Source organism: Myxocyprinus asiaticus, chromosome 20, assembly GCF_019703515.2.
Source record: "Myxocyprinus asiaticus isolate MX2 ecotype Aquarium Trade chromosome 20, UBuf_Myxa_2, whole genome shotgun sequence".
Classification (NCBI taxonomy): Eukaryota; Metazoa; Chordata; class Actinopteri; order Cypriniformes; family Catostomidae; genus Myxocyprinus; species Myxocyprinus asiaticus.
This window is the reverse complement of record NC_059363.1, coordinates 34,036,867-34,050,249: the sequence shown is the minus strand read 5'-3', so window position 1 is coordinate 34,050,249 and position 13,383 is coordinate 34,036,867. Positions and strand designations below refer to the sequence as shown.

The window sequence follows — 13,383 nt, the reverse complement described above, 5'->3', positions numbered from 1 at the left end:
TGCAGTTGTGGTCTTTTACATCAATAGTTGTTTTAATATGGTGTTTTCCTTTAAAATATTGACTTTTAAGGCAATATATTGTGCTTCCTTGAAATAGTAGCTATATTAAAAGCCTTTCTCAGCATTAGTACAAAAAGTGCAGACTCTGAATCTCCTACAGAGGCACTGTAATACTGTAAATAATGATAATAGTAATAATAATAATAAAGCTTCATTTAATTCTGCATTGAAATCTCATACATTTTTGGAGGACCATTATAAACAGTATTTGAATTTAGATCTATTATATTTGCCAGTCAATGAAAGAGAATGTTCAGTCAATTTAACATTCAAATCTGCTGTTTGTACCATTATTCTTTCATTTATTTCAGTATGTGTATGCCTATTAATTAATTCCTATTAAATAGAGCCCATATGAAAATCCCTTGGCTCGAAAATGCTACTTCTCTAACGGGTTTTTGGACTACAAGCTGAAAAGCTGTATAATTTCCAAGCGTGATGACTTCAGAAGACTAGGATTAAACCACTGGAGTCGTATGGATTACTTTTATGCTGCCTTTATGTACTTTTTGGAGCTTCAAAGTTTTGGTCACCATTCACTTGCATTGTATGAACCTACAGAGCTGAGGCATTCTCCTAAAATCTTCGTTTGTGTTCTGCAGACGAAAGGAAGTCATACACCTTGGATGGCATGAGGGTGAGTAAATTATTTTGGGGTGAGTTACACCTTTAATTGGTCTTGACAGACACAGGAGATGATAAATGGAACCACCGTCACGCTGGTTCAACTTGCTGCAGTCTGAAGGGCCGCACGCTGAGTAATCCACTGGAGGAGTATTGCTGAACCTGGAAAGCAACAGCATGGGGAAAGTGCATTTTTATGCCCTTTGGTCCTTACGTGAAGCACCTCGTCAGTTTATCAGGTGGGTGCTTTTATTTAACATACTTCTCTCGTTAAATTCACGATGTTAACCAAACATTTCTTTGATTTCGTCGTTTCTTATGTACCCCATAAGAAATGTTAACCGCACGATGTACCAGGTTCAGATGCCGTTGCCTTTACCGAAGCAGCTGATAGTGTTTAGTTTAGGGGACTGGTCATCTTTCTCCAGTGATACTAAGATCTCTGTGGCGGTTCTGCTGGGTCCAGAGGTCAAGTCACAGGTCATTGGGATTCTTTCACCTCACTCCAGGCAAGTGAAACCAGTTAGAGTTTGCAGCTCATTAAAGGTCTAGTTTAAGTAGTGTAACTTAAGTGTTCTTCAGCTGAATTTAGTTTTAATAATTGTTTTTAAATACAATATATTTTATAAAATAATGTTTGACATAATAAGAGGTTCTGCTAGGGCTAGAGTGATTTGTCTGTTCACCCTGTGCTATATCAAAAGCACTACAACAACTCATTATTTTATGTTTTGCCTTGTGAAAAAGTTGGGGCAAGTTACATCATCCTTTCTTCCAATAGCCTAAGTGTTTGGGCACTGAAGACACAAGTTTAAGTTTAGCAAAGTTACATTTTCCCCATTCATTCATTATGCAGTTCTTCAGCTGGGCTATTGTACGGGGCCTTCGTTGCCGTATTGTGCACTTCATAATGCGCCACACATTCTCATTTGGAGACAGGTCAGGACTGCAAGCAGGTCAAGCACCCGCACTCTCTGCTTACACATCCATGCACTTGTAATCTGGGCAGTATGCGATTTGGAGTTGCCCTGCTGGAAAACCACTTCTGAATGCGCATGATGTCTGATCCCTCAGACATCACAGTCTTAAAAACTGGCATTCGTCTGTAATTGATATCATGACATGGGCTCTGGTATACTTCGGTAAACCTGTCAGTAAACACCATTTTCCGCTGCATTCACAGATGCAAGTTAAGGCTTTACTGTGCAAAGCAGAAGCCATACATCAGCACTGTCCAGAAGCACCGCTGACTTCTCTGGGCTCGGTCTCATCTGAGATGGAAAGTAGAAGAGTGGAATTGTTTTGTGGTCCAGTGAGTCCACATTTCGAATAGTTTATTGAAAAAAAAAAGCTGTTGTGTTTTCCAGACCAAAGAGGAAAAGGACCATCCAAGCTGTTATCAGCGTCATGTCCAAAAGCCAGTGTCTGTCATGGTATGGGGGTGTGTCAGTGCCAATGCACGGGTAACTTGCACATTTGTGAGGGCTCCATTATGCAGAAATGTATGTACAAATTTTGGAGCAACATATAGTGCCATCCAGACACTGTCTTTTCCAGGGACGTCCCTGCATTTTCCAGCATGACAGCGTCAAACCACATACTGCCTGGAGTGCATGGCTGGGAAAGCAGAGAGTGCGGGTGCTAGATTGGCCTGCCTGCAGTCCTGATCTGTCGCCAACTGAGAATGTGTGGCGCATTATGAAGCGCACAATATGGCAACGAAGGCCTCGTACAATTGCCCAGCTGAAGACCTGCATAAATGGATGATTGGGGGAAAAATCTGTTTGCTAAACTTAACAAACTTGTGTCTTCAGTGCCCAATAGCTTAAGTGATATTAGAAGAAATGGTGATGTTACACAGTGGTAAACATCCGACTTTTCCCCATTTTTTTTTGGAGAGTCTTCAAATCATCTGATTTGAAATGGGTGAATATTTAAAAAAAGAAAAAGAACAAATAAATTCACAAGGTAAAACATCAAATAATGTCTTAGTGTAGTGCTTTCAATATAGCACAGGGTGAATAGAATTAACAAATCACTTTTTGTTTTGATTTGCATTTTCCATACTGTCTGATCATTTTTGGAATTGGAGTTGTATTAAAGCAGCTTTGAATGGCAAGTAAATTGTACTAGAAAACTATAGCTAATATAGTTGAGTCCACTCTATGCTGTAATCCATTTATAAACCAACTGTCTTTATCAGGGATTTTTATTTATGTAAACAACCCCTATATTTAAAAAAAAAAAAAAAACTTTTTAAACCTTCCCTACATTTAATTTACATCATGCTGGGAAAACTATGTGTATACTATGAAGGTGTCTGATCTGGCAAGGTATTTGGACTCCTGAACTTCTCACTGAAGCCACGCAGAGAGGCAGGAGAGGAGTTTATGCCAAAGTGGTGCTCAACATTTGTGGACAGGTATTTCAATGCGAATGTAATTTTAAAGATTACTCCCTCATTCCTCTCTCAAATATCCCTTTGCCATAACAATGCCTTGTTTTTTTGTCGTAGTTTTTTTTAATTTAATTTCATGCCGTGACACATTGCAGATTTGTTAGATATTGCTAAACTCCGTTTTCTTTGAAGGTGAGAGCCAGTTTTATCAGCAGCACTCCACGAGTGACCAGAAAACGGCTCACACTCAGTCACTCCTCCAATCCATCCAGTACTCTTCTTAGTAGCGGAGAGAGTCATGATGTGAGTCACAATTTGCTTAAGTGAAATAACCTATTAATTGTTCTGTATTGGTTGGGAGAATCAGAAAGAAATGCTTATTTCTATCACTGCCTTTGTTGTTTACTGTGGTTATGGTAACTTCCTCTAAGGAAGGGAGGTCCAAACATAGCCGTTGAAGTAAATGGCATCAATCCAAACTTTATATGCTCGCTTTTGTTGTGACTGTTAATTGTGATGGCGAAAAAGGCATCATTGTCTCTACAAGGACAACCTTCAAGTTCATGTATTGTTAAAAAAAATAAATGTTTTTTCATTATTCCTATGATATGCCAATAAATTAATCGAATCACTTATATAAATATATGCTAAGGCCCCCAAATAACAATAGTTCAATATACTGTATAATGCTTAAATAATTATAGTTTTTAATAATTATAAATATAATGTATATTCTAAATATAATAATTCACATAGTTAAATTGCATTATTGTGGCAGAAAAGTAAGGCATTGATAAGACAATAAAAAAGTGGCCTAAGAAGGCAATATATTGTTTGTTTCCATATTATTAAACATACAGTTGAAGTCAGAAGTTTACATACACTTAGGTTGAAGTCATTAAAATTCATTTTTTTAACCACTCCACAGATTTTATATTAGCAAACTATAGTTTTGGCAAGTCGTGAGTACAAATCTACTTTGTGCATGACACGAGTAATTTTTCCTACAATTGTTAACAGACAGATTGTTTCACTTTTAATTGACTATCACAATTCCAGTGGGTCAGAAGTTTACATACACTTAAGTTAACTGTGCCTTTAAGCAGCTTGGAAAATTCCAGAAAATGATGTCAAGCCTTTAGGCAATTAGCCAATTAGCTTCTGATAGGCTAATTGGTGTCAATTGGAGGTTTACCCGTGTATGTATTTTAAGGCCTACCTTCAAACTCAGTGCCTCTTTGCTTGACATCATGGGGAAAATCAAAAGAAATCAGCCAAGACCTCCGAAAACAAATTGTGGACCTCTGGACAAGTCTGGTTTATCCTTGGGAGCAATTTCCAAATGCCTTAAAGTACCACATTCATCTGTATAAACAATAGTATGCAAGTATAAACACCATGGGACCACACAGCCATCATACCACTCAGGAAGGAGATGAATTCTGTCTCATAGAAATGAACGTAGTTTGGTGCAAAAAGTGCAAATCAATCCCAGAACAACAGCAAAGGACCTTGTGAAGATGCTGGAGGAAACAGGTAGACAATATCTATATCCACAGTAAAACGAGTCCTATATTGACATAACCTGAAAGGCTGCTCAGCAAGAAAGAAGCCAATGCTCCAAAACCACCACCACCACCACCAAAAAAAAAAAAAGACTACAGTTTAAAAGTACACATGGGGACAAAGATCTTACATTTTGGAGAAATTTCCTCTGGTCAGATGAAACAGAAGTTGAACTGTTTGGCCATAATGACCATCGTTGTGTTTGGAGGAAAAAGGGTGAGGCTTGCAAGCCGAAGAACACCATCCCAGCCATGAAGCATGTGGGTGGCAGCATCATGTTGTGGGGGTGCTTTGCAGCAGGAGGGACTGGTGCACTTCACAAAATAGATGGCATCATGAGGAAGGAAAATTATGTGGATATACTGAAGCAGAATCTCAAGACATCAGCCAGGAAGTTAAAGCTTGATGGGTCTTCCAAATGGACAATGTTACCTCCAAAGTTGTGGCAAAATGGCTTAAGGACAACAAAGTCAAGGTATTGGAGTGGCCATCACAAAGCCCTGACCTCAATCCAATAGAAAATCTGTGGACAGAACTGAAAAAGCATGTGCAAGCAAGGAGGGCTACAAACCTGACTCGGTTACACCAGTTCTGCCAGGAGGAATGGGCAAAAATTCCAGCAACTTATTGTGAGAAGCTTGTGGAAGGCTACCCAAAAAGTTTTACCTAAGATAAACAATTTAAAGGCAATGATACCAAATACTAACAAAGTGTATGTAAACTTCTGACCCACTGGGAATGTGATGAAAGAAATAAAAGCTGAAATAAATCATTCTCTCTACTATTCTTCTGACAATTCACATTCTTAAAATAAAATGGTGATCCTAACTGACCTAAAACAGGGGAGGTTTTCTACGATTAAATGTCAGGAATTGTGGAAAACTGAGGTTAAATGTATTTGGCTAAGGTGTATGTAAACTTCTGACTTCAACTGTAAGCTCATTGGCCTACAGTTCACAGCAATCCATTTTGCAACCGAATCTGACAATGTGTCCAAGATAGATCTATTTAATACAAGGGCTTTTCTAAGAACCCGTAAGTGTAAACGGGAATCAGATGGATGCTTTTGGAGCACTTCACTTTGGTTGTCATAAACGTCATACATTTTAAGGTTGCTGTGATGAGTTAAACCTAGTTTGAAAATTCGAAAAACACATCCCGATTCAACAATGTTTGAATGCAAGAGCATGTCCTCGTCTTGTGCTGCCGCTGGTGTCAAACAAGTCTGAGTGTCATTTGTTCTCTGTACAGCTGTGCATTGCCTGTACAGTTTCACTTGCTGTCCCCTGCTAAAAACAGGTAGTACTTTTAAGCATTGCTTATTACAGTCAGGTGACATGATTAATTGCGTAACTTTTTTTTAACGCGTTATTTTTTTAAATATAATTAAGCGCACTGAATTAGCGTGTTAAATCGACAGCCTTAGAAAAAATAGCTTCAAACCTTCTGAGAAGACGAGCATAGTTGGTGCGCTGGTGTTCCCATCAGGCTTGTTATCTAGCTTAACTAGCAAACATTTCCTTTGTCAACCAGCTTCACTAGATTGGACATGCTGGTGAAGAGCAGATCTACTAGTTAGACCAACATGAACAAGCCTGGACAAGCATGGAAATGAATTGTGATCTAAGATGATCTTTTCAGCAGGGGAATTTTTAGACAAAAGATAAGTTAGAGGGTAGATTAAATAAAAAGCATTTGTTATTACATGCCATACGACATGACTTGTGATGATTATGTGAAAGAATGACTTTCTTGCATCTCCATGAAGATTACTCAGAGATCACCTCCTGAGGGAAGCGTCAGCTGTGCAGTGCTGGGAAAGAGCAAAGTGGAGTCACAGGACAACACCTTACCCAGTGTTCAGGGTGTGTGGCCAATGGTAAGGAGTCAGAGTCATCAACAAACTAGTTCTTCAGCAAGTAGAGTTGATTGATCATCTTCAGTCTGTGGAGGCTTTAACTCTAAAAGCTTACCATTTCTCTGTTGTGTGGTTATTGAAGGATAAAACTCCCAGACGCACTGTTATTGGAATAAAGGGACTTATCTGGAGTTCTGAAGAACTGGAGAGTCCTCAGCATTCAAGCCGAGTTTCAAGCCCAAAGAAGCGCAAACTGTGTAAAATGCCCGCAGTGGATTTTGAAGATGAGACAGCCGGCAAACGTGTAAAGAGTTGCAGGGCTGGTAAATGTTCATTCCTTTGCTCAGATGAAACACAATTGATGTTTATTTACATGCTTGGAATCTTAATGTGTCCTGTGATTAAGGTGTCTTAGTTGTACAATTAGTTGCATTTTGAAAATGTAATTCTTTTATTATATGAGCTTTATGGTATTACATATGAAAAATAATTCATGTTTGCATATATTATGTTGGCGTTTTAAGAGAAAATGTGTCTTTGCCCTTTCTTTAGTTGTCAATAATATTGATATACTTAAGGTATACCAAACTGTTTCAAATAATGAGAATTGGATCCAAATTGGATACACTGGTTTTACTGAGTAATCAGTGCCTATAGTTGCTTTTTGGAAGTATCGGTTATTGGCAAAAATCTATGCCAAGAGTTGCCAATAGTTTTTTAATTCAATTCTTCATGTTCCCCCTCCGGAGGACTCTACAGTTAGAACAACTTGTTTCTTTTAATTTGGTAAATTCTTAAATATAGAGCATTTTAAGAGCCAAGTCTCTGCCATTTCAAAATAAGAGTCCCGAAATAAGTGTAAGTGTATTGCATGTTGTGTATATAGATAAAAGTCCCGCATCATGCACAAAACCTTCGTTTTTCTGGTTATCATTGGTATTTTGGTTGCACAATAAACAGCATCTGGGATTTTATTCATTTTGGACTCTTGTAGCCTCTACATCTGTGCCCCTCATAGAAAGGAAAGATGAAAGACAGCAATTTGTTTTTACCATACTATAAATTGATTTGAAACTATCGGCTGATAGATCTGTTTTCGGCCTTTTCCACCACTTTAGTTATTGGTATTGGCAAAATCCACTGTCAGTCAACCTCTAATTAATAATGAGATTTTTAGATTTCAGATCAGTATTTTATGTGTTTCTTATTGAACTCAGATCGTCCATCAAAGCGCTGGAGCCACGCGATGTGTATGAGTGATCCTGATACAGCCGTTCTGATTGGTGGAGAGGCTGATGACCTGGCCAGTTGTAAAGACTCTTTATGGAAGCTGGAAATTGGTGCGTAAATGTCAATATATATTTATATACCCATATAGAAAGATACTTTAAAATTTAGCAAGTTTCTCTCCCTGAAATGTGTAAGAAATATATTTTTTGATAAATGAACTATTGAACTATTTAAATTCATAGATTCTATGAAGTTTATAACTTGCAGGTTTGGGCAACAAGTATCCAACCAGAAATGTATGTGCACATATTAATATTTAAGGAAAGCATAATTTACCTGTATATTACATAATTATTTTTTTTTTCCTTATTTTAGTTAGATATGATTCATACAGGCCACTTTTACATGTTTCCTACGAGGCCCGGATCTAGACTATAAAACTATTTAAAAGTTTAAATATTAAACCATATAGAATAATGACAGTTAGAATGTAAAGTAAAACTATCAACTGTCAAACTTACTAATTTACTGACAGGTTGTCTTATTTAGCCTATCAGTGCGCACTAACCAGTCATGTTTTACATTTTGCAGATACCAAAAAATAGGGCCTACTAGGATCTATACAGTGTTGGGCGAGCTCAGATATGTAGCTAAGGTACCAACTACTCTAAAGAAAGAAAACTGACAAGTTGTAAACTAAAACGCTAAGTCCTCTACAAGCTACATGACTAACTTGCTTCATATAAGCAACTTCATATTAGTTAAATATGAAATGCTAAAAGTAATCAGCTGCAATTTGATTGTATGGTTATTCATCAGAAAACAAAAACATCAAAAAGAGGTACAGTGTCATGACATCAGATGGTACTTTGATATATACCTTGGTACTGAATTTTAAAGGGATAATTCATCCAAAAATGAAAATTCTCTCATTTACTTACTCTCATGCCAACCCAGATGTATATGACTCACACCTCACTGCAGAACTCAAACAAATATTTCGATAAGCATATCTCAGCTCTGTAGGCCCATACTATGCAAGTGAATGGTGACCAGAGCTCAGAAGATCCAAAAAGGGAGTAATGGCAGCATAAAAATAATCCATAAGACTCCAGTGGTTAAATTCATTTCATCTGAAATGAAATGATAGGTCTGGGTGAGAAACAAATCAATATTTAAGTCCTTTTTTACTGTAAAACTACTCTTTCACTTTAACAGTCTGGTGTGGAAATGACTTTCACATTCAGCCACCTACTAGTTGGGGCTGGTCAAAGGTGGAGATTTATAGTAAAAAAAAACAAAACAAAAAGGACTGAAATATTAATCTGTTTCTCACCCACACCTATCGTATCGCTTCTGTAGACATGCATTTAACCACTTATATGGATTATTTTTATGCTGCCTTTATGTGATTTTTGGACCTTCTGAGTTCTGGTCACCATTCACTTGCATTGTGAGGACCAACAGGACTGAGATATTCTTCTAAAAATCTTCATTTGTGTTCAGCAGATGATAGAAAGTCATACACATCTGGGATGGCATGAGGGTGAGTAAATGATGAGAGCATTTTCATTTTTGGGTGAACTGTCCCTTTAAGCATGTTCATATACTATATTTTCATAGTACTACAAGGTACAAAGTATACCATACTACTACCACGGTACATGTAATCAAGACCGGGTAATATCACGCTACTTTTTCATGTACTGTTTTGGTGGAAATATCTTAACCTACAGTTGAGTTGCGAGAAGTATTTATTAAGACTATTTTTATTGCTGTTTCTGCTATTGGCGACATCATCTCTTTTCCACATTTGTTTTTTGCCATATTTATGAGTTATGGTTTTGTTTGCTGACCAAAAAAATGTGTAAGGACAAGAATTGAACCCAGCCACTGGACTATACAGTCCCAGTCCCATTTATCACAATTGACAGTTATTTTGAACTGCGGTTTATAATCACGCAAGAAAATTATTCGGGCCAAAGTAAAAAGAAATGGAATTGAAATCAATTCCTTGGCTTGTGCTTGGGAGGGGGTGGGCAGAGGAATAATTTGGAGTGGCAAAGCCCACCCTAGCACCCCCCTAGATCTTGATTCATACCATGAATTGGGCCACTGTTATGGTATGAAACTTACAGTAAATATGAAATAAGTGGCAGAATATAGAAAGATTTGTGTATATATATATATACATGTATATACAACCACTATACAATTAGATTGGTGCTGTACTCTCCTCAGATAGTGATTTCTGGTTCCCCATGGATACCTCATCATCTGATGTCAGCCCACCGAGCTCTTGCGGTCATTCAGCAACCTTTGATCCAGAGTCTAAAGTTGTGTATGTGTACGGTGGTCTGAGAGAAGGTCAGCGCTATAGTGATATCTATGTACTGGACACCATAACATGGAAGTGGAAGCTTGTTTTGGTGAGTTTTGGACACAACTGTACACATTTCATCTAGATGTTTTTATGATTTGGTGTTCATGACCAATAGCTATTATAATGTGTTTGGGTGTAGCAGGTGATCACTCAGTTTCTGCTTGTATAACTTTTGGATTCTGGACACAGGCAAAAGGAAATATACCGTCATTAGCGTACCACAGTGCCATTGTCTATAAGAGAGAGCTGTATGTTTTTGGAGGGGTACAGCCCAGTCGATGTCCCGAAGGCAAAGTTTGCAGTAATGCATTATACATCTTCAACCCTGAACATGGTCTGTGGTACCAACCAATTGTGGAGGGTGACCGTCCTCTGCCTAGGTTTGGGTAAGTGCTTCTTTAATTTGTTTAACTGTAATATTAGCACACTTCTTTGGTCTAAGCTTGTTAGTGATGTTTATAACAGGCACTCCACCACACTGCTGTCTAACAAGCTGATCATTTTTGGTGGGAGAAAAACGGCAGCCTACCTCAATGATCTTCACATCCTGGATCTTGGTAATGACCCCATGCACATGGTATCCTCCTATATGTAAATATGAGCTTGTATGATTTGGAATGATCTTGTATGATCTTGATGTCTGGTGTTCATGTCATCACAGTATCATTGACTGACAATATTTTCTTTCTTGTGGAAAAGGCTTCATGGAATACACTGCTGTTAAGTACGAGACTATGCCACCATTGGCCCGTGGGTAAGACCGCTCTTACAATTATGCATGTTCTACTGAGTACTGCAACTTATTTTAAAAGCAAACTGTATGGAATGCATTAATAACAAGTGCATTTGTAAGTACAGTTCTGTTTCCCAAAGGCATTTTGTGTGCAAATGTGTCAAGTGTGCAGGTACATAGCAGTGCTTTGACATACTACAAAAAGACATAATTTTGTTCTCCTGTAGTCACTTGTTTAAATTTATCATCAGTACATTTTAAGGAATAGTTCACCCAAAAATAAAATTCATTATTTACTCAATTACTTGCTGTCATGATTTACACATGTCATTCCAAAACACTTAACACCTTGTAACCACAAACGACGGATTAAGATTCCAGCAACAAGCAATCTGTCTGTCTACACTGAGCTTACTTAAAGGAATAGTTCACCCAAAAATGAAAATTCTCTCATCATTTACTCACCCTCATGCCATCCCAGATGTGTATGACTTTCTTCTGCTAAACACAAACAAAGGTTTTTAGAAAAATATTTCCGCTCTGTTGGTACTCACAATGCAAGTGAATGGGTACCAAAATTGTGAAGCTCAAAAAGCACATCAAGCCAGCATAAAAGTAATCCATATGACTCCAATGGTTGAATATATATCTTCAGAAGTGAAATGATAGGTGTGGGTGAGGAAAAAGATCAATATTTAAGTCTTTTTTTTACTTGAATATTTATCAATCTCCACTTTTACTTTCTCATTCTTCTTTTGTTTTTGGTGATTTGCATTCTATGTGCATATTGCCACATACTGGGCAGGGAGAAGATTTATAGTAAAAAAAGGACTTAAATATTGATCTGTTTCTCACACACACTTATCATATTGCTTCTGAAGATATGGATTAAACCACTGGAGTCATATGGGTTACTTTTATGCTGACGTGCTTTTTGGAGCTTCAAAATTTTGGTACCCATTCACTTGCATTGTGAGGACCTACAGAGCTGAGATATTCTTCTAAAAATCTTAATATGTGTTCTGCAGAAGAGAGAAAGTCACACATCTGGGATGGCATGAGGGTAAGTAAATGATGAGAGAATTAATTTTTGGGTGAACTATCCCTTTAGGGGATCTAAAATATCTGTAAAAAAAACATTACTTAAAAGCTTAAACAAAATAAAAATGGCCCAAAAGTAAAATAAAGTTCATATTTGTGCAACTCATGCATTGTATTCCATGTCTTCTGGAAGCATTTGAAAATCGAAATTTAAATAATATTTTTTGGTGAAAATCTTGACGTCCGTTGCGCGTGCATGAGAGAAGCTCGTTCACAGTTGCATGCATGCTCACGCGAGAACTTTCATTGTTGTTGGCGCTAAACAATGCAAGTTCTCACATGAACGCACAAGCCACTGTGAATGAGTGTCTCTCGCAGCGCTGGTAGAAATTGCTTACAAGAACTTTTAACCTTGTTCAACACCCTGCTTATTCTGTTAAAACTTATGCTTAATTTATCTTAATAGACTTGCTGACAGATCTGCAGAGCATTAGACTGCTGAGGACTCAAATTTGTTTTTGACTTCCTTACGTTGGGCAGGTTTCACGCTGCTCTACCCGTGTCTGACAACAGGGTGCTGATCAGCGGAGGCTGCAGTGCTATAGGGGCCCTACAAGACCTCCATCTTTTTAATATAGGTCAGTCATTTTGTAATCATACAAATATACATATAACTGTAAGCAGTGTCATAAAACTGAACATATTCATTTTTAGAGCTAATTCTAAAAATTCAATACCTTAAAGACCCCATGAAATGGTTTGACCAACAAATATTTTTTTCCTGTGTTGATGTATTGGCTATTAAAATAGGAAGTTAGGGTGGGACATCGAAGGGCTTGTCACTATTGTTCTTAAATAGCCAATAGATTTCAGTTTACATCACAGCCCAGAAAAGCTATGATTTGCCACTTGCTATTGTTTGTTGGTATCAGATGGTATTAGAGGTTGCATATAATCTATACTCCATTGTATTGGACGAAATCGGTCCAGTTTGTACAGTATACACCCTTAAGATGATGTCCTAAGTGTCATCAATATTTTTGGCCCATTTTACCCAAAAGACAAAAATTAAATTTTACATATTTTTTTCTGCTGAAAATTTAACTTTTAAGAGCAACATAGTGATGGCCTCAGTGCTAAGAGGCATGGACTAAAAGCCACAAAACTGCTCCATTGATTTCAAGGGATTTTTAAGAGGGTCTTGGATTATTAATCAGAAAGGTTCGGTCTAAAACAATTGTGCGTTTTGCAGATACCAGCACGTGGACATCAGTGGTGTCCCCAGTGCTTTGCTCTATGCCTCGTGCAGGCCATAGTTTGATTAGCCTGGGTTGTACAAAGACTTTATCTTCAGAACTGAGGGATGAGAGGGACCACCATCACACTAGCCCCTTTCTCCAGTGCACCATTCTAGTGTTCGGAGGATCAGATTGTTCTGGGACATTTTACAATGACACTTTCAAATGCATGGTTGAGCTCCCTGTTTAGGA

At 37.8% G+C, this 13,383-nt stretch overlaps 1 protein-coding gene across 1 annotated transcript; it reads left to right on the top strand.

Moving 5' to 3' along the window:
- The first annotated feature begins 1,032 nt into the window (after window positions 1–1,032).
- zgc:163014 (uncharacterized protein LOC100038766 homolog) lies at window positions 1,033–13,381 on the top strand. Its single transcript, XM_051646468.1, has 12 exons — window positions 1,033–1,193; window positions 3,001–3,106; window positions 3,275–3,385; window positions 6,417–6,527; window positions 6,649–6,829; window positions 7,724–7,846; window positions 9,978–10,165; window positions 10,309–10,505; window positions 10,585–10,676; window positions 10,819–10,873; window positions 12,434–12,531; window positions 13,146–13,381. Exons 1-12 carry the CDS (start codon window positions 1,033–1,035, stop codon window positions 13,379–13,381), a joined length of 1,659 nt encoding a protein of 552 aa, XP_051502428.1.
- Window positions 13,382–13,383: the final 2 nt, after the last annotated feature.

Excerpts from the sequence above, each read along its gene's own strand:
- zgc:163014 (XM_051646468.1), top strand. The coding sequence starts at position 1,033 with ATGTACCAGGTTCAGATGCCGTTGCCTTTACCGAAGCAGCTGATAGTG. Across the intron at positions 7,847-9,977 it reads TTTATGGAAGCTGGAAATTG|ATAGTGATTTCTGGTTCCCC; the intron begins GTGCGTAAATGT and ends TACTCTCCTCAG. Across the intron at positions 12,532-13,145 it reads CCTCCATCTTTTTAATATAG|ATACCAGCACGTGGACATCA; the intron begins GTCAGTCATTTT and ends TGCGTTTTGCAG.